Source organism: Nothobranchius furzeri, chromosome 10, assembly GCF_043380555.1.
Source record: "Nothobranchius furzeri strain GRZ-AD chromosome 10, NfurGRZ-RIMD1, whole genome shotgun sequence".
Lineage (NCBI taxonomy): Eukaryota > Metazoa > Chordata > Actinopteri > Cyprinodontiformes > Nothobranchiidae > Nothobranchius > Nothobranchius furzeri.
Window position 1 is genome coordinate 60,521,875 of NC_091750.1, and position 20,675 is coordinate 60,542,549.

The following is a 20,675-nucleotide window of genomic DNA, read 5'->3' on the forward strand; positions in this document are numbered from 1 at the left end:
ACAATGAACCTTTACAAGCCAAAGGAAACAGCAGGAAACAAACACACACTCTGCCTTTAACTTTTAGCCCCCAAACCTACTGTTGCAGTAAAAAATAAAAATCCACTTTGAGTGGCATCACAACTGAAGACGCGCATCAGTTTGTTCCAGTTTATTAAGCAATGTCATTAAAATTACTTCAGACTGAGGAGAACATTCTAACAAACCAGAGAGGCTGAAATAATAAAAGGAAACATTCCTTCTTTCTTTTCATTTACTCTAAACAACCATTTAATCTCATCCTCGATTCACCTTTCCCTTACAGGAAGTCACAAATCTGCAGCATCAGTCGCTCAACAAGGAAATGCTCTGCCAAATTTGAATTAACTGAACCCAAACCGGCCCGTTTAAGTCTCAGTTCATCTGTTTAGTTTACATCCCAGCTACCGCCGCAACATAACCAGCAGGTATCCGCTGAGAATGAAGACTAAACACTGCACAGAACAGGGATCGAGTGAAAAGAAACCAGCGATGATGTTTGCAGTGAGTGTGTACAGGCTCAGGCGTATCCTAGATCAAAACAAGTGTGTAAAGCGCAGTTTTTGGACTAACTCTCACTTTCAGTTCAATGAAACCTTCACAGCCTTGTCACTGCTCTGATTTCACAGATTTCTGGGGTTCTTGAAGGACCTGTAAGGGAAAACGTAAAAAAACGACTAAAGAAATTCTTTAAGGCAAGAGGCATTGTTTTGTTTATCTGAACAAACATATGCACGTGATCCTCTCTCACAGACAGACACACAGCCTTACATGGTGTGGTACAGGGTGCTAACAGTTCTTTTCTTAAGCTGCCTCAGAGGGTGAGTCCTTCCATATTGTTGCCTTGTTGTCAGAAGTGTTGGTACAGGAGATAGCAGAGAGTCCTGACTGGTGTTTTGGAGTTTTTCTCTATGTGGATTTGAATTCAAGGGTTCTGAAATTCCTGGTAAACCTTCTCCGGCTTTAGAAAGCCTCGCGGGAGTAAGCTCAACCCCTTCAGGCTGCTTGCTGCCAGAGGAAGGGGAGTTGTGGACCCGCTGCTTCTTGGACTCGTCGTTGACTGGGGCTTGTGCCGAGGGCGGAGCCACAGCAGAGCAGCCGAGCTCCCACTCGCTCAGATCATTGGGAAGAAGCTCCAAGCAGCCGAGTTTGGCCAGTGAGGCTGAGCGCTTCATCAGAGAAGGAGGGGTTAGACCTGCCTGGCGAATCCTGGCCTCCACTTCTCTAGCCTTTTTCTGGAACCTGCTTCCTCGTTTCTGAGCGGTTCCCAACGCCTGGCCTATACGCCTGGACTTGCAGGCTCCTGCCATGCTCACTTGGTGCAGGAAGGCCCCCAACTCGCACAGAGTCTCCCATGTGTCCCTCGTGATGATCTGACTGCGGGATCCTTCTGTGAAACCGTCCCAGTCTACGCTCGACTCCAATTCAGTCACGCCCTCCAGACAAAGGAAGTTGACGGAGGCAAACGGAGATTGGGTAGACAAAGGTAGCGAGGTAGAGAATGATCTGGCATCGTCAGGTTGGAGATCGTCTCCTTTTGTGCCTTTGTCGTTAGGCACAGGGACCCCCGTCTCATTTACCTGAGTGTTCCCCTCATTAGCTGGTCTAAACGTGCCATCCTCACCCCCCCTCCCACTGCCAGCAGCTGATGCGTCCTGTGGTGGTGACACGGTTGTAGAATGAATGCTGTTAGGACGCCGCTGATGGTTGGTGTAACCAGAGAGGGACGGCAGAGAGGAGGAGGGAGTTGGCGCCTCGTGTTCTTGTTTCATTCGCTGCTCGAGCTGTTGGGTGACACGCCGCACGGACCCCCTCGTCCAATCGCTGTAGAGACGAGGGGCAGGCGCCGCTTCCTCGTCATCTTTAGTTTTCACTTCCTTCGGTGAACAAACATCTTGTTCCTCCACTTCCTGCTTGGGCTTTGTCAGTTCTTGGCTGTGGGGGGGGGTTAGCGGGTCTTGTTGGCCGAGTGTCTCTGTAGGCTTCACTCCCGTGACCTGCACAGGAACAAGCACTTCCTACAAAAGAATGGAAAATACAACAAGATTCAACCCATTATCCACTAGGTGCCACATGTGAGAACGTAATGGTCAGAAATATCAGATGAAATGATTTACTTGTTATTTACCTGCTTTTTCTCTTCCTCCTTCACCTCACCATCTGGGACCTCCTGAGTTAGCGGCAGCTGCTCTTTAGCAGCACTCTTCAGGAGAGTGGGCTGCTGCGCTGCAGCGGGGTGAGGCTTGCCATCATCACTCATTCCCTTGAACTTTTCTCTGGCACTAAAAAAGTTGATGTGATCGGCACTATGTCCAAACAACAGCACGTTGTCCTGCGGAGGAACGTTGGAAAGGCTCAAAGAGTCAGTAGAGAACGGAGGGTGGCTCAACGCGCCGCCTAAAGACGACCCGGGAGTCTGCTGGTCGCTGACTGAGCATGACACCTCCGGTCTGACAGCTTCGCCCCTGCATGCCGGAGCAGGGGATGATGGGGGAGAAAGGGGGAGGTGGTGGACAGATGGGGGAGGGTGAGGCTGACCCACCAAAATGCTTTGTGCAACAGTTATTTCTGTCCTCTGGGGTTCAGGCACCACCGTGGCAGCCTTTGGCTGGGAGAGGGGAGGGTATGAGGGCTGCTCCTCCGAGTCAGAGAGGCCATTGGAGAGAGGAGGAGACGAAGACACAGAACCAGCAGTGGAGGAGTCCAGCTGCCTGCTGGGGGCTTTATCAGCATGAGGGGGGCCCTTGAGGCTCTGAGCTACAGCGTCACCTGATAGAGCAGCTGCCCCTCCGAAGGAAGAAGAGCCAAGATGGCTGGAATAGACGCCGGTGTCAGGCTGGCTCTTAGAGTGCGATTCTTTTCCAGTGCTTGCTGAACTTCCCAGTGATTCCAGCAGTTCTTTGACTGACGGACCCAGCATGCTGCTGGCCTGGTTGTGGGGGTCTGAGCGGCCTAGGCTGTGGGGTTGGGCGTAGGACTTGGACAGAGGTTCGTGGTGCTCAGACAGGTCGCTATCAGAGTGAGAACGCCACAGTTTGTTGTGCCTCTGCTTGCTGCAGGGGGAAAGGACATGTTTTTACTTCTATAAATCAGTTGTTTGGAAACCACAGATTAAAACACCTATGTCTGAACTCATCAGCTAACCGGTGAAGCTTACCTGGCCAGGAGTATGCCCTGATATTCCTCCAGCTGTCTCATAAACGAAGGGTTGGGTTTGGTCACAGTTCGACGCTCCTTCACATAATCAAAGGCTTTTTTCAGATCCCAGCCGAACTCCTTCATGGCATACGCGATCACGGTGGCTGCAGAGCGACTTATTCCCATTTTACAGTGCACCAGACACCTGGATCCAGATTTCCTGCAGCACACACACAGAGACTTTAGCCATTACACAGCTTCATTTGCAAATTGCTACATGTGCTATTTAGTCACCCATTTCTGCCTTTAACAAAAAAATAAAGTTGTAATGAACTCACTTTGCTCTGGATATGAACTTAAAGGTGTCGTTCCAATAAGCAAGAAGATCCGTGGCCTCCTCGTCGTAAACGCGGATGTTGTGATACTCAAACACGCCAGGGAAGAAGTTATCGATCTCCCTGGTTACATTCAGAATGTACTGAACCCTGAGCGGCAGAAGCAGCAGAGTTAGAAGCTGAGCTTGTTCACAACATATACTTGCTCCGTGAACATTTCATTTTGTTTAATGAGAAGAATTAATCATCGGTGTAATGGTGTTCTTATTCTTCCTCACCCGCTCTTCTGCAGCTCCTCCAAATTGGAAGCATTCCACTCGGATCCCTAAAGGAAACAAAAGCAATCCTCAGAAATGTTCCACTAAGACTTTCATCATTCTTTAATCCCACAGCAAGACGCGCATGATATAAAGTAAGCTCCAATCCAAACAAGGCTAAAGCACCTTAAAATTGGGCGCATGTTAGAATTACACAAAACCATGAGACTGTTCCGCTTCTTGAGCACAAACTTGTTTGAAAGGCAACGGCAGACTTTACTATTTGGTGTCAAAATAAAGCTTCGTGAACTCTTTAAGTTACCAGGAAGACATGATCAAAGATCTCCGTAGGACTGTCCATTTGGCCCAGAATGACAATCATCTCGTTGTCGATGAACTCCTTGAACTCTCGCAGGTTGCAGGTCATGTGCATTTCCAGCTCGGTTCGGATCTATAAACGCATCCAGGCAGAGAAAGGTCAGAACAACAGCCATTCCTGTCAGAGGCGACTCGAGTTTCATGTAAAAAATGGGAATCATCTGCTTGAATGACCTCAAAACCAGCAGCGAAACTCACCTCTTTGCAGGTGACATTCTCAAGGTCTTTCTGCATCATGATTTCCCTCAGGCTGGTTTTTATCTGCCGCTCTGTCAGCTCTCTCTCTGTAGGTCTGCAACATTCAAAGGTTGAATGCGAAAATATTCTTCCAAAACCCACAAAATCTTCATTATTTTATTGAAAAAAATTGATATTTACACATCAGAGAAGAGCACGGGTGAGTCGGCGCGGTGTGACTGGACATCCTGCATGGCGTTCCACTCGTTGATGCGGGCTTGGTCGGATGAGACCCGGCTCTGGTAGTAGCTGACCCAGGTGAGGAACAAGCTGCCAGGGAAGTAGTTGTGGCAGCGAGCCACTTCACAGGCTTTGTGCAGCGACTGTAGGGCCGACCTGTCAACGAGAGGAACGTGTGTTTAAAGACGGGAAAGTGGGAGGATTATTTCTGAGGATGAAAACAAATATAAATTTTTTTATTAATGCAGCATGACTCACCACATGGCTTGCACAGACACAGGCTTGAATACATGCACCCTGTTATCAGTTGACACGCTGAATCCTCTGAAGACAAAAAGGAAACCGTCAGCCATCTTTTCCAACTCGTGTTTAGAGTTTCCTGCTGCTGCTCTTACCCGTCTCCATCCAGGTGGATCAAGGTGTCGCTCCATAAAGGCAAAACCAACCCAACTGAACACGAGCTGCAAGGTGAGCACATTTCTCTGTTACAGCTTCATGTGTGCTACCAAACTGGTAGGAGGACACAGGTTTGTGTGCATCACCGGCTTACCCATCTACTGGACTGAAATCCATCCCCAGCACCACGCTCTCCTCTGTGTCCTGACGCCCGACGGTTGAGACCACCACCATGTAGCGGGTCACCTGAGCGTGGGAGCTCTCCAAACGGACCGCCTGGAGGAACAACACCCAGGTGGTGAACGGACAGCTCACAGACAATCTGAACAGAGTTACGTGTTTGAACGTGTACCTACCAGCTTGATGTTGTCCTCCGGTCTGAGGAGGGTGAACATGGTCTGCAGATGCTGCTGGATGTCTCCTGTTGAGATGCAAAAGTTCCACTTTATTTAGCAAATAATATATAAAAATGGCCTGTATTTGATACATCGCCTTTTAGGGTCCTGGAACCCCCCAAGGCACTTTACAACACAATTAGTCAATCACCCATTCACACAAACAACACAACTAGCAGTCCTGAGGCTGCGCATTTCACCTCACCTGCATGTTTACTTCGCAGCTGGGAGAACCGAGAAGCTGATGAAGGGGAGGAGCCATTTCCTCGAGGTAAGAAGAGAGCAGCTCCTTTAACTGTCAGGAAACTTTCACTGATGCTGCACAGACAGAAAAAACAGTGACGAGCATCTTTAAAATCAGTCTGGTAAATATTTACAGCTTCAAGTAACTATCACAAGTTATTAACCAGACATTTTTCTGTGAATCTGATGATATAAGGAACCAAGAAGTCAAAAACCTGTTATTTTTTGTTTCACATAAATCCCAACTAATGCCTGATGAGGCCTCACAAAATGAAATATTTGTTTGTACGACCTTATAAATGCAAATGTAATAATTAGACTTTTCTTTTCCTTGTAGAAATTAATTAAAACAGGAGCTGAGATAGGTGCTTTATGCCCGACAAAAGAAAAATTTTCAATGTTTTTTTTCTCTCCATTAAATTAAAATATAATCAACACAAAAACATAATAGCAAGTTTTTTAATTTAGCATTTTTCATAGTTCTCTACAAATCTAAATGGGCTTGTCTGGTGCGTTTTTAATCATTTCCCAATTATATCAGATAATAAATTAATAATTTATTAAATGTCCGCTTTTGAATACTTGCTGAAATGCTGATTTGGTTTCATGTTTATGTAGAAAATCCCGAAACATCTTTAAAAAGCCTCGTGCAAACCAAAGGGAGGATTGGTGATCAAGAGACCCAACAGTGCAAAATGCAACTAAAAAGAGCTGCTTTCAGCGACATGTTGACTTTATTATATGTTCAGAAAATAAATACGCAACTACAAATTTACTAAACTTTCTCAAAACACTGATTTATTTAAAAAGTATTAGCTAATGTGTCGGTTCGCTCAAGCTAAGCTACTTGGCACAACTTCTCTGTGAACAATAGAATTATGTTATAAACCTAAAATTCCCAATGCATTCCTGTGATTTAGAGTGTTTTAATATTACGGTCGAATCTGGGTGTTGTAACTGTTAAGAACAAGCTTGAAATCTTGGGGGTAACCCGATAATGACGTGAAACTTTCCTTGTGCTTTGTGATTAAGAAAGCAGATTTTCCAACAAAACGTAAGGGTCACCGAGTATCCACATTTGTTACTGACAGAGACGGTGCAAGTTGGTCAAAGCTGAGGAAGGAACAGAGACAGGAAGTCTGGAATGTGACTGTAAGGATCAAACAACAGAAGGGAAGACTGGAAACTGGAACAGGTGTCAGGAATTAGACAAATGAAGAAAGGCCAACCTGGCTCAAAAACACCTGCCCCCATGATAAATGCCGACACTGGCAACACCTACAGGAACTTCCTCTAAACAAACAGAACAATTAATGTTGGAATTGAGCTTGTGGTTACAACAACTTTGCATACAACCCAAGACGCCCTCTACTAAAACTGCAGAGTCTGAACAAAACTCCACCCATCTTATTCAACTGGCAGATAATCAAACTGTGTCTACCTCAATATTTCTGCAGATGCAGGCCCGGACAAATTAATCACATTCTGTAGAAACTGTCTAAGGTACATGATGTGCCCTGCTCGCCTGTGCCCCCTAAAGATGCATTTCAGGCACAGCAGACATTATGATAATAACGGAGATGCATGTGGGGGAATGCATGTGAGCAGCAGGTGAAACATCTGGAAAATACATTTCTTATAAAGCCTCTTCCTGCAGCTACTCATCGCCCAGTTTCTGTTCTGTGCTGCAATATCCCTCCTAATTTAGTCACCAGCGAAACCACATGCTTCTGTCACGCACGAGCGCTGGAATTACAGTCACCAGAGCAGACCGGGAAACTTATCCAGATGAAAACAATATGAAGGGAGTGGTGGTTACATCAAAAATCTTTCATGCAGCAAGCCTTGATCCAAAAGGATCCAATGAACTCACAGCTGATAGATTTCCCTCTGAGAGATGACGGAGTTCTCGGTTAAATGGGGTCTCATCTTCCCCCCGCAGCAGGCGCAGAAGCAGCCGACCGAGGAGCTGCGCGGGGCGGTCACCACACCGGGAGGCATCGTGCTCCGGAGGCGGAAGAGGGCGTGCAGGAGCGGGCTGCTGCTGAGGATTCTCACGGCTGGAACGTGGAGATCTTTACTCCTCTGAAGTGCGCAAAGCAGGAGTTTTTCCAAACGCAGAAACTCTGGCGTAGTTTCACACTTTTTGTTCGTGACGCGCATCACGACATTATGAATGAAGGGTCTCGGTTTTCAGCATAAAGAGACGAAAACCGGGATCAAAACACAAAGAACCGGGAGGGACGCGGACACACTTAACGCTCGCCGTGTGGGGGCAGGTGCTCCACCATCTGCTCCGTACTACTTTCTTTCTGCTGCTGCGGGCGGCAGGCTGCGGTAAATCCTGCCGCTAAAGGGGCGGGGCCAAGCGTGCGGACCAATCGGGGACAAGAGCAGTATGAGGAAATTGTATGACGGCTCACTAGTGCCATGGACAGGGAAGAAAACCAAATTACTTTGAATGCTTAAAAACATCTTTTGCAACATGTTGACGGTGAACAGGCAAACAGTTTCACTCTATGCATTTTCCTGGTATCTCTCCCTTTGCAAAATTCCCAATGTCAAAATTTTATATGAATGTTTTGCATGATGCAGGAATAATTTTTTGACTTAAATAAACCTGATAATTGGCGTACTTTTAGCAGTTTATCTGTAACCATAACAATTCCATATTGTTGGAGGTGCTAACACTAACCGTGGTCAACGGACATGAACCAGAATTACACACATCCATCCTTCCAGCTGATAGTTTAGAAAGATACAGAAGACTTAATGCCCAGATAGGTAATGTTTATGAAACATAATATTGAGATTTCTTCAATTTATCAAGAGTCTGTTTTATATAGAGCTCAAAACTAAGTTTATAAACATTTAAATGTAATAAATATAGTTGATACATATTTTTTATTCCAAAATTTAAATCTAAGCATTCATGTTTAGAAAAAATCTATTGTAATTTATTAGTAAAAATTAAATAGTTCATTTAATTAAATTATTCAATAAAGTTTTTGCAGCTTTATGGTACAGTGGGGCAAAAAAGTATTTAGTCAGCCACCGATTGTGCAAGTTCTCCCACTTAAAATGATGACAGAGGTCAGTAATTTTCATCATAGGTACACTTCAACTGTGGAAGACAGGATGTGAAAAAAAATCCATGAATTCACATGGCAGGATTTTTAAAGAATTTATTTGTAAATCAGGGTGGAAATTAAGTATTTGGTCAATAACAAAAATTCAACTCAACACTTTGTAACATAACCTTTGTTGGCAATAACAGAGGTCAAACAATTACTATAGGTCTTTACCAGGTTTGCACATACAGTAGCTGGTATTTTGGCCCATTCCTCCATGCAGATCTTCTCGAGAGCAGTGAAGTTTTGGGGCTGTCGCCGAGCAACACGGACTTTCAACTCCCTCCACAGATTTTCTATGGGGTTGAGGTCTGGAGACTGGCTAGGCCACTCCAGGACTTTCAAATGCTTCTTACGGAGCCACTCCTTTGTTGCCCGGGCGGTGTGTTTGGGATCATTGTCGTGTTGGAAGACCCAGCCACGTTTCATCTTCAAAGCTCTCACTGATGGAAGGAGGTTTTGGCTCAGAATCTCACGATACACGGCCCCATTCATTCTGTCCTTAACACGGATCAGTCGTCCTGTCCCCTTAGCAGAAAAACAGCCCCAAAGCATGATGTTCCCACCCCCATGCTTCACAGTAGGTATGGTGTTCTTGGGATGCAACTCAGTATTCTTCTTCCTCCAAACACGACGAGTTGAGTTTATACCAAAAAGTTCTACTTTGGTTTCATCTGACCACATGACATTCTCCCAATCCTCTGCTGTATCATTCATGTGCTCTCTGGCAAACTTCAGACGGGCCTGGACATGCACTGGCTTCAGCAGCGGAACACGTCTGGCACTGCAGGATTTGATTCCCTGCCGTTGTAGTGTGTTACTGATGGTGACCTTTGTTACTGTGGTTCCAGCTCTCTGCAGGTCATTCACCAGGTCCCCCCGTGTGGTTCTGGGATTCTTGCTCACCGTTCTCATGATCATTTTGACCCCACGGTTTGAGATCTTGCGTGGAGCCCCAGATCGAGGGAGATTATCAGTGGTCTTGTATGTCTTCCATTTTCTGATAATTGCTCCCACAGTTAATTTTTTCACACCAAGCTGCTTGCCTATTGTAGATTCACTCTTCACAGTCTGGTGCAGGTCTACAATTCTTTTCCTGGTGTCCTTCGAAAGCTCTTTGGTCTTGGCCATAGTGGAGTTTGGAGTCTGACTGTTTGAGGCTGTAGACAGGTGTCTTTTATACAGATAATGAGTTCAAACAGGTGCCATTAATACAGGTAACGAGTGGAGGACAGAAAAGCTTCTTAAAGAAGACGTTACAGGTCTGTGAGAGCCAGAGATTTTCCTTGTTTGAAGTGACCATATACTTATTTTCCACCCTGATTTACAAATAAATTCTTTAAAAATCCTGCCATGTGAATTCATGGATTTTTTTTTCACATTCTGTCTCTCACAGTTGAAGTGTACCTATGATGTAAATTACTGACCTCTGTCATCATTTTAAGTGGGAGAACTTGCACAATCGGTGGCTGACTAAATACTTTTTGCCCCACTGTAAGTGTATTTATGTAAATAAAAGTTGTATATAATGTATGAAATGTACAAACAGGCATTACTCTCTTCTTATGGAACAACAGCACTTTTTAAAAGAATATTTATGAACTTATGTGCAGAGAGGAATCCTCTGTATGTCCATTTCCTGCTACTGGAAAAAAGGTGATAGGGTTGTATAGCAACACGGATCCTTCAAGGAAAAGTCTCATGTGGCTCAGCAACACCTAACACCTCATGTGTATCCAGAACAACAACATCAAAATCATCATGACAACAGAAAAAAGCAGATTGGGAAATCAAAAAGGAGCCGAGTTGTGCGCTGAGGAGAAACCTGACCTTAACACTTAGTCACGCTGCTCATTGATGACTCGTGGTTTCAGGTCTTAGGTTGGATTACATAAAGAGGGCAACTGCTTGGGCATCACCTGGCAGCAAATGCATATCAAATGCAAATCTCTAAATAAACAACAACTGCAGTGTGGTGTTTTGCTGTTGGGTGCAGCTCTGACCTGTGAATACCGGATATGTAAAAGGAAGGATGTTTACTGAAACTTGAAGCTCATAATGTTAAAAGCTTCAACTTATTGTAAATTTGTTTGTTGTATTTGTTAAGACTGATACAAGTATGTAAGCTAAATGGTGTTTTTATTTGTTAAATGAGTGCTTGTAAAGAAGCTTCACTAAACTTATATCAGCTACCTAAACACACTGTGGCCTATTTCAGCTTCTGTTCCAACTTTTCTTCACCTCCCATCTATTTTTATGACTCCCACTAGTTATTTGTGTCATCTTTTATGAATGTAGTCATAGGCCATGGTTCTATCTGAGCAACCTGCATGTTTATGAGCCGATCTCTCAAGTTCCACTCGACTGCCGTCCTGTTTGACTGCCGAAATTCACACCATCCAATGAGAGGCAGCAGAGGCCAGTATGTGGCTTTTAACAAGCAGACAGACACCAAACACTTCTACTGTGCTATTGTTTCCTAGTCTACAAAAACACAAGCAACTACATTAGCGATCAGAGAAAACTCACTGTATGCAGTAGAGATGCTACTCAAGAGTTTGTCTGAAACACACACCTTTAACTGACTGTGTTAAAAGTAAGGACTTAAGATGAACAGTAAATCTATCTCAATATTTTAATGGGGGAAAAAAAGACAGATTACTTTTGTGCTTATTCAAACTGTGCTTAGAGAGATCAGAAGATGTTAAAAATCCTATTAAAACAACCAAAGACTCATTAAATTCATGTCTCTCAATTTCCCTTCTGTAGGTCAGCCGGTGACGCTGCTGCTTCAGCTGATGTCGCAATCCTGCTGATGTCACCGAGTCTAATCAACAGTACTGCAGTGGGCTTTGCTTACGCAGGTGCGTACACACACAGCATCACTGTATTCTAGTCTGAATGAATGTTACCTGCTGCTGCTGGCTTTAACAGAACGAGATACACTGTTCTGTTCCACGTCAACAAACATACCATAATTTCCGGACTATAGAGCGCACCTCAATATAAGCCGCACCAGCAAAAAAAAAAAAGGTTTTCTACATACACACACGCCACACTTGAATACACGCCGCTGCACAGCAGCCACATGCAGGTCTCTGGTGCACAGCGCATGTATGGCCGCGACATAAGATAATTAGACAGAAAGACGCTACACGGAAGTTTTTCGAATTTTAAACACGGGTGAACTGCCTGCAAGTTTAGAAAAGAAAACAGCACTGATAGCATTCATATTTCTGGATGGTTATAAAATAAAAACAGCACTGACACGTTATTACCGGTAATTTGCATGCATGTTTAGAAGAAAAGAACAGTGCTGACACAGCATTAATAAGCCCCGGATGATTAGAAAGTAAAAACTGCACACAAAACATGCCTGTTAGTAATGATCTGCACAGTGGAAACACCTTGGCCGTCTGCCCTTTGTGTGTTCACCCAGTCTTCAAGAATGTTTTCCAATTCCGGCCATCTGCTTTTATGTCCGCTGAAAGCTTTTGTTGTTATTTTCCCAAATAAAACCCCAACATTTACTCACATGTTATAAAGCACTTTTATAAAGGAGCACTTCCCGGACTCAACATAAGTTGGTTTGAGGTGCTCTTTGGATGGGAAAATATAGTCGAAAAAACAAGAGACACCCCAAGGCACTCTCAAATAGAAAAAGTTAAAAAGCCTTTATTGTAATGGCTAGGTCGCTTATGGTCTTTTAAAAACTCCACCGCATTTCGGCGAATGTAGCCTTCGTCAGGGAGTCAAACAGTTCTCAGCAGTAAGGAGAAGTTCTTAACCAATACAAACACCAATCAGAAAGCTCCACTTAGCAGATGTGTTAGACAGGTGACAGGTGTCAACAATCACCAGCAGATGTCATCCTTACTAAATTGAAAGAAACAGACAGTAAATAAAATACACCAAATATCATACATTATATACAAATGGTTAAAAAGCACCCAGTAGACGTAAAATTATAATATCAAGAGCAAAAGGGACAAGAATAATGCCTAAACTTCAAACAGACTAAACCAATCAAAGAAAACCTCTAAAGTCTAGGTCATCATTAATGCCTGAATGTTTAGTAGCCTGCAGTTTAAATATCCAAAAAGTCTCCTTCTGATTTAGCTGTCTCTACCTGTCCCCCATGTTTAAGCCAGGTGTTCCCTGATCCACCTCTGGCAAGCTTTAGAAGATGTCCTACGCTACAAGATAAACTGGTCCATAGTTATCTAAAACCAGATTCCCAACAAACTTGGTTAAATACTAGACCTAGGGGTTGTTATAATTGTTACCACTGCAACCATTGTAGTAATGTTGTTCAAACTAAAACTTTTACTGACGTTTTCTCCCAAAAGCATTTTTCGATTAATAATTTATTTAATTGTAAAACTACTTTTATTATTTATAGATTAGAGTGTCTTGTGTGCAAAGTATTCTATGTTGGCAGAACTAAACGACGACTACAAGATAGACTGGCTGAACACAAAGATGCTATTCACACAGGTAACACCAACTACCCAATGGCAAGACACTTCATGGAACATCACAACAGTGACCTGTCCACTTTACAGGTTTGTGATATTGATCATGTCCCACAGACATAGGGACAGGCAGAGACAGCTAAATCAGGAGACTTTTTGGATATTTAAACTGCAGGCTGCTAAACATTCAGGCATTAATGATGACCTAGACTTTAGAGGTTTTCTTTGATTGGTTTAGTCTGGTTGAAGTTTAGGCATTATTCTTGTCACTTTTGCTCTTGATATTATAATTTTACTTCTACTGGGTGCTTTTTAACCATTTGTATATAATGTATGATATTTGGTGTATTTTATTTACTGTCTGTTTCTTTCAATTTAGTAAGGATGACACCTGCTGGTGATTGTTGACACCTGTCACCTGTCTAACACATCTGCTATGTGGAGCTTTCTGATTGGTGTTTGTATTGGTTAAGAACTTCTCCTTACTGCTAATAACTGTTTGACTCCCTGACGAAGGCTACATTCGCCGGAACGTGGTGGAGTTTTTAAAAGGCCATAAGTGACCTAGCCATTACAATAAAGGCTTTTTAACTTTTTCTATTTGAGAGTGCCTTGGGGTGTCTCTTGTTTTTTCGATTTATTCACATGTTTAAAGGCTACATACTAGCTAAACATGACAGAAGCGTAACAGAAGCATGTGGTTTCGCTGGTGACTAAATTAGGAAAGATATTCAGCACAGAACAGAAGGTGGGGATAACGTTTTCCTTCAAGCAGTGTTAAGCCTTGGATCTCAAAATTATGATATCAGTCATGATAAATCTGCTTTTCCTGACTTTTCTCTTTATCTTCTTTCATGGTGATGTTTCCTTTTTGGAATCTGAAATCTGAATTTGTTTATAAAGCAAAATAAATATGACATCTGGACCTTATTTTTGCACGCACGCACACACACACACACACACACACACACACACACACACACACACACACACACACACACACACACACAGGAAAAGATTTCACTCCCAGCTGCACAAATACAGACAGGCTTCTCAGATGGATGGCACAGAGCTCCAATAACCAGACAAACAGACACTCCGACTTAGGGAGTGGTCACCAATCTGTCTCTGGATCAGTACTGCAACTCTCCTGACCCACATACACACCACAGACTCACACAGACACTGACGCCCTCTAAAGGTCAGCTACCAAACCACAATTTAACATCTCACACTTGAGAGGACTTATGGTTTTTTTATGTGGGATTAAAGTGGTAATAGTAACAAGAGAAATGAAAGTGCTCATTGGAATCTTGTAGAATAAATAAACATATTAAGCGGAGTAAGGAAATGGATAATTACTGGTAGAATAAAGCAGTTACAAATGCAGTTGGGTAAAACAGGAAAAACCTGATCCCCGACTTAAAAACAACGAGGAGAATCAATGGATTGGGACGCGACGACAGCACGGTTGCTGTGTCAAAAAAAGTGGGTCTGCGGCGTCAGACATGTGAGGATCTTTTTCTTCCGTTCATTTAGGTCAACTTGGTTGTCATTGGAAGAAACAAAACAAACCCTATTCTCCTGTGGCAAGATGATGTTTTTGTGTCTCCCATATTTATTTATTTACTAAAATTAGAGTAATTTGTTGAAACACTGAAGATTAATTTGAAACTGAACAATTGATGGGGCCAAATTTCCGAATAAATCTTACCTTCTCGGCTGAGAGCGGCGGTCATCCTCCCCGCTACCGGACTCCTAGAGGGAAAAAATAACAAGATTAGATTTAACAATAAGCCAAAATCAAGCCATGAAAATAATTTTGAAAATCAAAAATTCATGTAGTTTCAAAGCTGCATCTTACATATTTTATGCCACCATTCACTTATGCAAATATTTGAATTTATAAAACCTTGTGAACTCTTAAAGTAGTGGAACACTTGTTTAATCAATACATTTGCAGCGGTCTTTAGTGGAAATGAATGCCTTGTAAGTCATTTTCAGGGGGAAAAAATGTACTGGTGCACCATTTCTCTGACCTAAAAGTTGTCCACTTCACAGCTGAGCATCAGACGGCAGGTTTTGGAGTCCTATTTCCTGATATTTGGACATCTCGCCTCAGACTGGAGAACAAAAACGCGACTTTACCAATGACTTGTAACTTGGATGTTTTATCTTCACAAATAACACAAGCCTGAAGGAGCTTCAGCCATGAGGTGGTGGTGCTAATGCTAACGGTTAGCTTTTACTAGCCAAGACGCCCTCAACTGATTCCTGGACAGCCAACAACAACCGCCTCTATCAGAAGTTAATGCAGGAGACAGGTGCAGCAGGCTATTTTTTTGTTCAGCCTGCATCAAAAAGTCCCAGTGACCAATTTTAATCAGCCAACCACACCTTTAAATCCTACATCAAATATAATAATTGGGAATAAAAATAGCTAAATTATAATATAATAAAGTTTAAATATTGATGCACAGGCTTAGTTGCTCCAAAGTTAAAAAAAATATTTACAGAATTCAAGAAAATGTATTCAATTATTTTCTTTTAACGTTACAGTGAAATGTAACATAAAATTCCATATCAAAATAATATAAATGTGTAAAAAATTATTTAAAAATGTTTTCCTACATTAAGTTTTATTTGTCTGAAGCACAAGACCGTCAAATAAACAGTACAATACAAACAGTACAAGACGGTTTCTATGGTAGTCTTATTCGGTATGCCACCCTGAGATGAACTTTTATGTTAAGTTTTTATTAAGATTTTTTTCCAAATGTTTACACGAGTTTTAAATATGTTGTAGGAAAGCTCAGTTTGAATACAGAAAATACTCAGTCAACCAAGAAAATTAAGAGACAATATCCCACTGAGGAAAGCTGAGTAATGAAGGGAAACTTGTTAATTTCAATAAACACACACACACACACACACACACACACACACACACACACACACACACACATAAACGAATGACAGAAGTGGCATCCATTTAGCTGGGGTTCAGCACTGCCCAACTGGAGCAGCAGTGCTACAGTGCGACATGAGAGGGAGCAGAGTTCAGCTTCAACTCAATTTACACACTCCAGGAAAATGATCTCATTCTGTTTTTAAGGTGTGGCTGGTCAGAGAATAACATATTCATTCACACACACACACACACACACACACACACACACACACACACACACACACACACACACACACACACACACACACACACACACACACACACACACACACACACACACACACACACACACACAAGGGAGACAAATAGGAAAATGTAATATGAAGCTTTTTGAAATGAGAGAAAAAAACGCCAAAGCTCAGTGGTAGATAAACACCTGGCACGTATCACGTAATGCCCAGCACTTATCTTGTTTACTCGAAATGTGGGCCTAACGACATTACTAAAACATTTACAGCTTAACAAAAGACAGACGTGGATAACAGGCTGATGATACACAACAATGAGCAGAAATCAAAAGATGCCCAAAGCTGGTATCTTATCATATTCTTATCTATTATGCTGTAAAAGAGATTAATACAACCAATGCAAATCCCAGGTATTGCATTCGTAATAAGGAAGAGAGAGAATAGGTAAACATGGGCCAAGTTATCGCTGAACAAAAGTAGAACAAAACAACCTGAGTATAAGAATTTAGTCCCAGGTCATTTGAAACTGTTGTGGGTCCAGTTCAATGTAATAACCACAATGGGAGGTGCTGGTTCTCTATCATACAGAGCATTCAAAGTAGGTTTCCACTGTGTCAGACAGAACAGCCCAGGAGACTCTTAAAAGAAACACGGAGCACTGACTGATGCCTCGTAAAGCAGCAGGGGATGCTGGAACTCTAGTGAGTCCATTATTGCATTTGTTCTCTTCAGATCCCCTATCAAGACTCACTGAAGCATCATTACACATAGCTAATTTATGTAAATAAAAAACCTTTGTTGATGTTAAAGATTTCAAATTAGCAGACAACTCACAGCTCTGCTTTGTTACGTGTTGAGATCATCTGAAACTTTGTTTAGATGAGGCAACGCATCAGTTTTGCATACATGAAAATGGGAGTTTTTCCCAAGGTGCAGGGAAATCTGAAGTCTGAAGGTCAATGATCTATAGGAAAGATGACCAATCCATTGTCATGTGTTAAAATGTGATTAACTCGCAAACATATGATTACAAAAATACTCATTAAAAATTGTATAATTAACTGTACTACAAGCACCATCAGAAGACAAATTCTGACAAGGGTTTAACTAAACACGATCAGAGCAAATAGCTAGGTCTCCCATGAAAGGCTTGACACACACACACACACACACACACACACGTTTGTGTGGACCTCCACTGACTTCCATTCACCCTAACCCTCCACTATGCCTAGCCCATACCCTAACACTAACCTTAACTCATTCACTGCCAGCCGTTTCCTGATCACTAACGGCCTTTGCTGCCAGCGTTTCTCACCGTTTTTACTGTTTTTTTAAGAGTCACAGAACGTTGTGTGCTAGGATGATGTCGACGCCACAACAACCAAAACAAAGCGGTGACTCTCCTCTTACATCAGGAAGAATCCGCGTGTTTCGAGCGTTATCCGTTCTTTCATAATCCGTTGTCGAATTGCGATCGGCAGATGCTTTTCCAGTTCGCGCCTCACTTTTTTTTTACCGGAATGGCCCAAAACGATCTCCTAACACATGGATGTTCTGCTTCCTGATCACGTGACATGTGACGTATGCGGATGAAGATTGGCTTCAGGGCTGAGATGTTTGTTCTCAGTGCGGGGGGCTCGTTCCGATGCTCAAACAGTACAAAAATGCAAATGACGACTTTAGTCGTCATTGGCAGTGAATGAGTTAACCAATAGGGTTCTATTCCGTACTCTAACGCTACACCAAACTAACGTAAACTAAAGGCTAATTCCTCATACCACTAAAACCAAGTTTTAGGGTGCTTAGCATTGTTTGTACCAGCAAAGGTTTGCAGGGTAAAGTAAAAATTTGTGCACTTGAACATTTAAAGACAACACTAAGGCTGAACAATTAATTGTAAAATGCAATTATATTGCAATGGGACTAAATGAGATTTTCTAATTGCAAAGGCTGCGATTTGGCTGGGTGCAAGATCTGGAAAATTGACATGACTTGCAAGCACCTCAAACAATTCAGGGAGAGAAGAAAATGCTGCGTTGTAACCGGCTGTAACCTGTACAATGGTCTCAGGCTCAACAGAATCCAACGCTGCACAATGTTTGGTACCAAAGAGGACTAGGACATCAGTTGTGTGGAATTATTTTGGCTATGAAAAAGAAGATGCTGCCCAACTTAAAGTACTGTGCAGAAACTGCCTTGATACTGTTGCTACCTCAGGAGGTAACACTACGAACCTTTATCAACACCAAAAAAAAAAAAACACCATAATGGAGAGTTGCATGGCTAAAATGCCAGTCGCCAGTGCTTCAACTTACAGTCAACAAACGTTCAGCCGACAGAGATCACTGACAGAGCTATATAAGAATAATTTATGTATAATAAATCAGATATTGTTTATAGTAATACATTTATAAATTTTTTGGGTTGCGTTAGTTGAAAAATATGAGAAAAGCCCCTTAAGGAAAGAATTGAGAAATAAATCGCAATTGCTATATTGAAGAAAAACATTACAATTAGATTATTTTCCAAAATCATTCAGCCCTAGTACAAATAAAACACACACACACACACACCACATGAATGCAAGACCCACTAAACACGTCTTTGTGCAGCTTGTCATCATGTGTGTCTGCAAGTCCCAACTTAAAAGCATATTTTCACTCTGAAACACTTATCATTCACTACTCCTGCCTGGTAAATTACATATATGAACATCTTCTTGTATTATTTCAACAGCTCGTTCTTTCTTTTAATCCCAAGGGAAGACTTGTCTACAATCACATCTCTAAGAAACCCTGAACTCAGAACAAAACGCTGCACTCCTAGCTACCGGTTGCACAAGATCCTAAAATACTCTTTTCCATGTTTTGACTTATGTTGCTGACAAAACAAATTACCCTAAATGTGCTTGCACATAGCAAGACGGTTATCTTTATGCCTACTTACAGAACCAGTTTTAGTCAGATTACAAAAGGCATGAGGTACAGGGCCATTATTAAAACTCACTTTCACTGACTTCTGGGTTAACAAAAAGTTACTTGGCAGCAGTTTGTGCTTCAAACGCACAGCAGGAGGTAGAAAAATCACTTCTAAAAGCAACTAACTGGCAAGAAAAGTGTTGAAACCTGACAGTCACTTCAGATTTTGATTATATCAGTTTGTCCCATGCTGGCTTTGTTATTCAAGGCACGCAAGTAAATGTGCACATCTGTAAACTTCACTGCCTGTGAAGACAATGAAAAACAGCAGCACCTAAACAGGAAGTGTGCACAGTTGTGTACAACAGCTTGACTGTATATTACTTCCTCACTTTGTGTCTAGATTTTCTGGTATGGTCGCTGCTTCTGCAGATAAAAGGACAACACAAGCGATGGCAACAGGACAACCACCTGCGCCATTGCTTTGCATGAGCAACAAAAACCTCAGCCTTCACAACACACAACAGAGAGCGACAGGAAGAGAGGGTGAGACAGGCAACAAGTATACAGAGTCAGAAGGACTCTGGGGAGCTGACAGACACACAGCCATGTCTATCTAAACACCAGATTGTTAATGTCACTAAGAGCTTTTACTACAAGAATCTGGAAAATGCCATCGGAATTACCACAGACTATAACTCAAATTACTTGTACCCGATTTAAAAACATGTCTTTAAAACTAGTTTTAATTTTAATTCATTATCCTCTGGAACAGCGGCAATAATAAGAGGCAGGTTAGCTTTGCACCGATGCTGTAAATTGAAAAAGATGAGGATACATTTGGCGCATGCGCACGAGTACAAAGGCGAAGCACTTGGGAGACATTCGGTAGCCGTTAAAAGACAGCGGAAACGACGCCAGGAGTAGCCTTCGACAGCAAAGTGATTTGGGTTTAGTGACAGAGGAGGCGATAGTGGAGGGGGGTTAAGAAATTGAAAGCGGCTCTCACCGAAACGCAGGGACTGGAGCTGGTGCTGGGGGTCGGTGAACGCTGCACGGTAACCAGCGCCATTCAGCGACCGGGAAGCGGACACCTGTGAGGAAGCGAAGGCGATGAGACGAGCATAATGGTCCTGAGCGGGGAAAACCTCCGCTGAACCCGAGTTTCTGGTCCGCTGTGAGGGTTTTTTCCTGCTTTCTATCTGGTCGTGGACTGTTTGACTACTCCCCGGCTGTTTCCTCTGTCGGTGTCACTTGCGCATGCGCAACTGACTTTTGCTTGTCAATCTCGATTAACCGTGTGAGTGCCGGATGAAAACAAAATCCATTATAATACGTGTTTTTATTTTATTTTATGAAATATTAATGATTTAAGTTTAAAGATGAATAAATATGTAATCAAACAATCACTG

At 42.6% G+C, this 20,675-nt stretch overlaps 1 protein-coding gene across 2 annotated transcripts; it reads right to left on the reverse strand.

Annotated features, from left to right (window-relative positions):
* Positions 1-136: 136 nt before the first annotated feature.
* ssh2b (slingshot protein phosphatase 2b) lies at positions 137-20,502 on the reverse strand. Of its 2 annotated transcripts, XM_015961507.3 has the most exons (15): positions 20,273-20,502; positions 14,898-14,941; positions 5,540-5,652; positions 5,296-5,360; positions 5,094-5,215; positions 4,939-5,004; positions 4,802-4,867; positions 4,505-4,699; positions 4,325-4,418; positions 4,071-4,199; positions 3,770-3,816; positions 3,495-3,641; positions 3,176-3,376; positions 2,147-3,071; positions 137-2,036 (listed from the first exon to the last, which is right to left on the reverse strand). In XM_015961507.3, exons 1-15 carry the CDS (start codon positions 20,333-20,335, stop codon positions 786-788), a joined length of 3,528 nt encoding a protein of 1,175 aa, XP_015816993.3. In that variant the 5' UTR covers positions 20,336-20,502; the 3' UTR covers positions 137-785. The 2 variants fall into 2 exon arrangements, with proteins under 2 accessions (XP_015816993.3, XP_015816992.3); XM_015961506.3 differs by lacking the exons at positions 14,898-14,941; positions 20,273-20,502 and adding an exon at positions 7,451-7,944.
* Between the last annotated feature and the right edge of the window lie 173 nt (positions 20,503-20,675).